The 7,124-nt window shown below is 41.4% G+C and overlaps 1 protein-coding gene and 1 long non-coding RNA gene across 3 annotated transcripts in view; one reads left to right on the top strand and one right to left on the bottom strand.

Moving 5' to 3' along the window:
- Positions 1-7,124, bottom strand: part of LOC110143236 (uncharacterized) — a 71,569-nt gene that overhangs the window by 60,604 nt on the left and 3,841 nt on the right. The gene's annotated exons all lie outside the window — the stretch shown is intronic.
- On the top strand, positions 1,303-2,560 carry LOC110143226 (small ribosomal subunit protein eS27-like). The gene has a single exon (XM_020902826.2). It carries the CDS (start codon positions 2,174-2,176, stop codon positions 2,423-2,425), a length of 252 nt encoding a protein of 83 aa, XP_020758485.2. The 5' UTR covers positions 1,303-2,173; the 3' UTR covers positions 2,426-2,560.

Raw genomic sequence — 7,124 nt, 5'->3', positions numbered from 1 at the left:
AAATTCTATTGCTGGCAATGTTCAGATCAGCCTAGGATTAAAGAGACAGAAATACAAGAGCCTGCTATTCAAGTACTTGGGGGTTTCTAGCATTTGGACTGTAAATAGATCCAATAATTTATATTCAGACAGAAGAATGGGCAACAGAGCTCTGTAGAGTTGTTGTTGTTGTTTTTAAACCTACTCTTTAGCCTGTATGGGTAGTAACTAGGCTGTAAACACATGCAACTAAAGAAAGTCCTTTGTCAATTTTTATTTTTCTTTTAATATTTGAACAAGTACCAGAGTTCAAGAAAGTTCATTGAAATCTGTGCAGTCCAAATCCTTTTCAGGGACACAGCAACTTCTGTTTTTGAAATATTTATCTGATTTAAATATTCAACAAGAAAAATTATTTTTCATAAACAGGCTAGAACTGTTCTGTATACCTCACATTCCCAGGAAGAGAAGAGAGAGAACTGACTGATGGTGATCAGAAATTTGTTCTTGGAAACATGAGTATTTCTGTGTTATTCATAAATAAATCAAATAACTGATTTGTACACTGGTTCATTCATTCATTCACTTTGTTCATTCACTGGACATCTGGTAAGTCCTTTCTTGTGCTAGGCCTGGGGGAGTAAAATGAAATTACATAGATTCCAGTTCTATCTAAGATGGGGTAGGTAGCCTTGTGTCTCCCACTGAATGCAGCTGTAAAACCTGGACAGACTACATGGAGCAAGTATTCACCATGAAAAGTAAATAGTATTAGGTTGACTGGAGAAAAGACCAAATTTTGAAATACCACTGAATAGGTGGTGAACCTGACACTTTTATTCCCACTGATATGCCCTGGCCTGGTCTCAGGGACGCCTCAGACCTGGAGATGAGCCTTGGCAAGGATGCAAAATGAAGGCTCCAGGGGATGCTTTTTAAACTCTGACATGAGGAACGGCAGAGGGTTTCCTGACATTCCGAGAAAACAGAGAAAATTCCCCACTTTTCTTCTTCCTTCCTTTGCTTTTCTGTCATCTCTCACATGATCCAGCCTTCAACAGCCCACAGGCACCTAAAAACTCTGAGGGAGAGGAATCCTGCTCTCTGATTGGAAGAAGTGGCCCAAGAGAATAGCACAAATCCTGTTACTTTTTTTTCTATCTTCTGGTGCTTACAATGATGGATCTGATTCTTTTTTTGAAGTCTGAATGGTCATAGCTCTCACACCTCACTACACCCCCTTCCCTTTCTGCCCCACATCTGGGCAAAACTGATAGAAAGCTAAGATACTCCTTTGTAACTAGCAGGCAGTTCACACTCCAGCTGGAGCTCCAGCTCCCAAGAACTCACCCCAGCATCATACCCCAGCATCACAAACACCAAGCAATTTTCAGACAAGCCTGAGAGCTCTCCCTGCTCTCTCCAGAATGTAATAACCCTTTTCATGCCTCCTAGTTGCATCTAGCCACATGTGTGGTATCATTGATCTTAATATCCAAAACAAAACAAAACCAAACCACTGGGGGTGGGGTTCTAGCTCACTTGCACCGAGCGACCCCAACAGCTCCGGACATGGGTGCAGTCATGGGAAACACACGGCAGACAAGGGACACTCCAGGGAACCAGCGCGCACCAGGGAGACCTCAGAAGGTATCAGAGAGGAGGCCGATGAGGCGCTGCTCAAGTTGTTTAAGAGTCTGGCCTTACTCTCTAGCTGCGTGTGTGTGAATCTGACCCTGAAGAGTCCAGTGAGGGACTGAGAAACCCACCACGGGTGAGATCACCGCCCATGGTCAGATTGGCCACTAGGCGGCGTACACACCGGCTCAGAAGAGAGCGGCAAAGGCTTTGAAAATAGAACCAATATTGAAAACACCATCCACAGCAAGTTGGCCAGATCTTGCAGATTGAAATCAGCTAAGTTGATTGCCTGCTAAAACAGAAATGGCAACATTTTACAGGATTCAAACAAGGCTCAGAGTCTCATAATATCATTTCAAAATGTCCAGGATACCATTATTCAAATTATTCAGCATATCAAGAACCAGGAATATCTTAACTCAAAAAATATATACAATTGTCAAACTTCATAAACTTTATATAAAAAGTCAGATTTGCTGTATGTCAAAATATTTTAATTATTACAATGTAAAAAAATTTTCCTTTCCGGCGGTGACGACCTCCTCACGAGAACATGCCTCTCGAAAAGGATCTTCTTCATCCCTCTCCAGAAGAGAAGTGGAAACACAAGAAGAAGCGCCTGGTGCAGAGCCCCAGTTCCTATTTCATGGATGTAAAATGTCCAGGATGCTACAAAATCACCACTGTCTTTAGCCATGCACAAACAGTAGTTTTGTGTGCTGGCAGCTCTACTGTCCTCTGCCAGCCTGCAGAAGGAAAAGCAAGGCTTACAGAAGGATGCTCTTTCAGACAGAAGCAGCACTAAAAGTACCCTGTATCAAGATGAACGGGAAACCATCCCATAAACATGTTTTGGATAAAAAATAAATAAATAAATAAATAATTTCAATAATGTCACTTGCCTCAAAGAAGCTCACAATCTAGGATTGGAAATAGAATAAAAAAATGGATAATGACATAACCTTTACCATGTATGATTTTTTTGTTTGTTTTTGTTCAGTCACTAAGTCATGTCTGACTCTTTGCAACCCCATGAACTGCAGCACGCTGGGCTTCCCTGTCGTTCACTATCTCCTGGAGTTTGCTCAAATTCATGTCCATTGAGTTGGTGCTGCCATCCAACAATCTCATCCTCTGTCGTCCCCTTCTTCTCCTGCCCTCAATCTTTCCCAACATCAGGGTCTTTTCCAATGAGTCGGCTCTTCACATCAGGTGGCCACAGCATTGGTGCTTCAGCTTCAGCACCAATCCTTCCAGTAAATATTCAGGGTTGATGTTAGGACAGGATAACGTGGATGCATAGGACACCTAACTCAATCTGGAGAGGAGGCCATTCGGAGATTAGGATCACCTTCCTGGAAGCAGAGATGCTTAAGTCTTAAAGAATAAGTAGGCAGAGAAGGTAGGTAAAGAAGCAGAAGGTATTCACACCTTAGTAAGGGGCTTCAGGAGCAAAGATATAAGGTCTAGTGGGCATGAGGAACTATAAAAGTTTTGTTGAGGTTCTAGCTGCCAAGTGGGATGCCCAGAATCCAGCCATGGAAGTCTTCATCATATACTACACTTAACCTGATAAATCATCGTATCAAGAATCTGATCTTAGTTCTGACAACATTAACACAATGAACATAATAAAATCATGGCATCCCTCTGCATCTTGGCTTCTTGTGGGAAAAAACTACAGGTGTGTGACCAATATCTGTGTGGCTCTCTGTTTCCCATCCTCCTTTGCAATTGGGTTGGCTGCAGGATCCATTCTGCCTAAAGGATCTGAGTGGAAGTGATTCATGAAATACTCAGGACTTGGATGTCTAAAGTATCCAGGTACCTTTCCTGAATTCTCTTCCCCTTTCCCATGGACTTTTCAGGCCATGTGTTGAAGGGACATGAAACAAGATGGAAGGAACCTGTATCACTCAGTCATCACTTGGAGGAGAATGCCTGATCAGAAACATCTGTAAAGGAGTTTGCACAAGGGAACAGTCAACTTTTCTCCTGTTAAGCCAGTGAGATTTCATAATTTATTAACGTATCACAGTCTAGCCTATCTGACTAATACAGTTTTTCCATTTCTTTATCAAGAGCAAGACAGACACCCCCCAAAGTCTTTTCTAGCTCCATAAATCTAACTTAATCTAGAGAAGGCTCTCTTCAAGTTATCTGGCTTCTTCCTAGTGCTTTGCCTAAATTTCTTGGGCTCAGTCCTGCCTATACTCTTCCTTTCCAGGATAATTCTGTATCTTCCCTTGGAGAAAGGAGATGTTGCCAGAGACAGCAGGACTGCACAGGTTCTCAGAGTTCACCTCGTATACCGTTCTACTGCCTGACTCATCTCTCTAGCACCCCCTGCCATGTGGTGGCCCAGGGCCTGCTTGAAAATCTCTATTAACTGGAAACTCGTGACTCTGACTTTACAAAAGTTGTTCCTCCCGAAACATTCTGAATAAGGAACACACTGCCCATAATTTATAATCCCCAAGGACTGTGCTTAAATCCCCCTATTTTATTTTTCAAATATTCCATTCAAATGAATGAGTTGTAATTCCGTTTGGGACATCTGAGCCTTTTCCTGTCCTCTTCTCAACATGACAACAGTTCTTTTTTTCTTTATACAAAGAACTATTTATTTGGTGAGGTTGTATGGCCTGTGTGTGACAATCCAGAGATGCCTCTTATATCTATCGACTCCCTTATCCTCATGGGTAAAGAGCTTTCTTTGAAAGAAGCTTGTCCATAATGTCAAGGACAAGATCTGATACGCAATGGTTGTCTTGCAGTTCACATCCTTGGAAATTTCAAGTTTCTGTGTGTCCTGGGGTTTCTCTGAAACCACAAACATCCTTTAAAAGTCAACACACCTAAACAAGAAAAGGAAGGGAAACATCTTCATCTAGATGGAAAGTTTTAACATGAAAGCTTTTTGCAGTGAGGGACTCAGCATTCTTTGATGCAATGTGTTTAGTGGATAATGCTAAATAGTCCTTGAGTAATATCTAGCATAATCCATGAAAAAATGATATACTGGACTGCATCAAAATTAAACTTTTGCTCTATATGGAAAAACTCTATCAGAAGTATGAAAAGACAAATCTCACATGGGAGAAAACATTTGCAAACCACAAATGTGACAAAGAACTAGTATCCAGAATATATAGAGAACCCTCAAACTCAAAAGTAAAAAAATAAGTCATTCAACTAGAAAATGGGCAGAGACATGAATAGGCATTTCACCAAATGGTGGCAAATAAGCACATGAAGTTCAGTTCAGTTCAGTCACTCAGTCATGTCCAACTCTTTGCGACCCCATGGACTGCAGCACACCAGGCCTCCATGTCCATCACCAACTCCTGGAGTTTACTCAAACTCATGTCCAGTGAGTCGGTGATGGCATCCAACCATCTCATCCTCTGTCGTCCCCTTCTCCTCCTGCCTTCAATCTTTCCCAGCATCAGGGTCTTTTCAAATAAGTCAGCTCTTCGCATCAGGTGACCAAAGTATTGGAGTTTCAGCTTCAACATCAGTCCTTCCAATGAATATTCAGGACTGATTTCCTTTAGGATGGACTGGTTGGATCTCCTCAAAGTCCAGGGGACTCTCAAGAGTCTTCTCCAACACCACAGTTCAAAAGCATCAATTCTTTGGTGCTCAGCTTTCTTTATAGTCCAACTCTCACATCCATACATGACTACTGGAAAAACTATAGCCTTGATAGACAGACCTTTTTGGCAAAGTAATGTCTCTGGTTTTTAATATGCTGTCTAGGTTGGTCATAACTTTTCTTCCAAGGAGAAAGCATCTCTTAATTTTATGGCTGCAGTCACCATCTGCAGTGATTTTGGAGCCCCCCAAAATAAAGTCTGCCACTGTTTCTCCATCTATTTGGAAACACCTGGAGTAAAGGGCAAATTTGGCCTTGGAGTACAGAATGAAGCAGGGCAAAGGCTAATAAAGTTTTGCCAAGAGAATGCACTGGTCATAGCAAACACCCTCTTCCAACAAACACAAGAGAAGACTCTACACATGGACATCACCAGATGGTCAACACTGAAATCAGATTGATTATATTCTTTGCAGCCAACGATGGAGAAGCTCTATACAGTCAGCAAAAACAAGACTAGAAGCTGACTGTGCTTCAGATCATGAACTCCTTATTGCCAAATTCAGACTTAAATCGAAGAAAGTAGGGAAAACCACTAGACCATTCAGGTATGACCTAAATCAAATCCCTTATGATTATACAGTGGAAGTGAGAAATAGATTTAAGGGACTAGATCTGATAGACAGAGTGTCTGATGAACTATGGATGGAGGTTTGTGACATTGTACAGGAGACAGGGAGCAAGACCATCCCCAAGAAGAAAAAGAAATGCAAAAAAGCAAAATGGCTGTCTGAGGAGGCCTTACAAATAGCTGTGGAAAGAAGAGAAGCAAAAAGCAGAGGAGAAAAGGAAAGCACGTGAAAGGCGAAATAAAAGGAGTTTACTTAGCCATTAGGAAAATGCAAGTTAAAACCACAATGTGCTATCACCACACTAAGATAGAAGAGACTGACAATGCCAAATGCTGGCGAGGATGCAGAGAAACCGAATCATTCACACATTGCTGTGTGTGATTTTTTGCATTTTTATGAATGCAAAAATGGTACAGCCCCTCTGGAAAATAGTTCAGCATTTTCTTCAAAAACTAAACATGCACTAACCATACAACTCAACAATTCCACTGCTGGACATTTATTCCAGAGAAATGACAATGTATGTTTACACAAAAATATGTACATCAATGTTTAAAGGAGTTCATTCCTAATAGTCAAAATCTGGTAACACTCCAGATGGTAAAACAAATTGTGGTACAAACTAAATATTGACACCTGCCACAGCCTGGATGAATATCCAGAGAATTATGGTGCGTGAAAAAAGCTAGTTCCCAAAGATTACACATTGCATGATTACACTTATATTCTTAAGATGACCAATTATTGAAATAGAGAATAGATTAATGGTTGCCAAGAGGTTAAGGATGGGGTTGGACGTCAGGCATGAGTGAAACTGCAGCTTGCCCTCCGTTCCTATTGCTGATGACCCTTCAGCTCTACCATCTCCCACCTCCCCTTCCTCCTCTAGTCAGTAACTCTTCTTGCCTGCTCACTTGATGCCAGCCCCTGTGTGCCAGCCGTTATAATGTACTCCTGTACTTTTCAAGGTGCTGTACTGTGAGATTAAAATTGTTTTACTTTAAAAAGCAATAAAAAAGGATGGGGTTGGAGCAGGCAGGGAGGTAGCTGTGGTTATAAAAGCCCAACAAGAGGGAAGGATCCTGGTGATGATGGAAATGTTCTGGATCTTGCATGTATCAATGTCAATAATGTGGCTGTGATATTGTAGTACCATTTTGGAAGGTGTTACCATGCAGGGGGTACTGGGTAAACAGTATATGGACTCTCTCTGTATTATTTCTTACAATCATCTGTAAGCCTATATATATAAAGAGATTAACAAAACCACTCCC

The sequence above is a fragment of the Odocoileus virginianus genome, chromosome 27 (assembly GCF_023699985.2).
Source record: "Odocoileus virginianus isolate 20LAN1187 ecotype Illinois chromosome 27, Ovbor_1.2, whole genome shotgun sequence".
Lineage (NCBI taxonomy): Eukaryota > Metazoa > Chordata > Mammalia > Artiodactyla > Cervidae > Odocoileus > Odocoileus virginianus.
This window is presented reverse-complemented; position numbering and strand designations above follow the sequence as displayed.

What these genes read in the sequence shown, in the direction of transcription:
- LOC110143226 (XM_020902826.2), top strand. Translation starts at nt 2,174, where the DNA reads ATGCCTCTCGAAAAGGATCTTCTTCATCCCTCTCCAGAAGAGAAGTGG.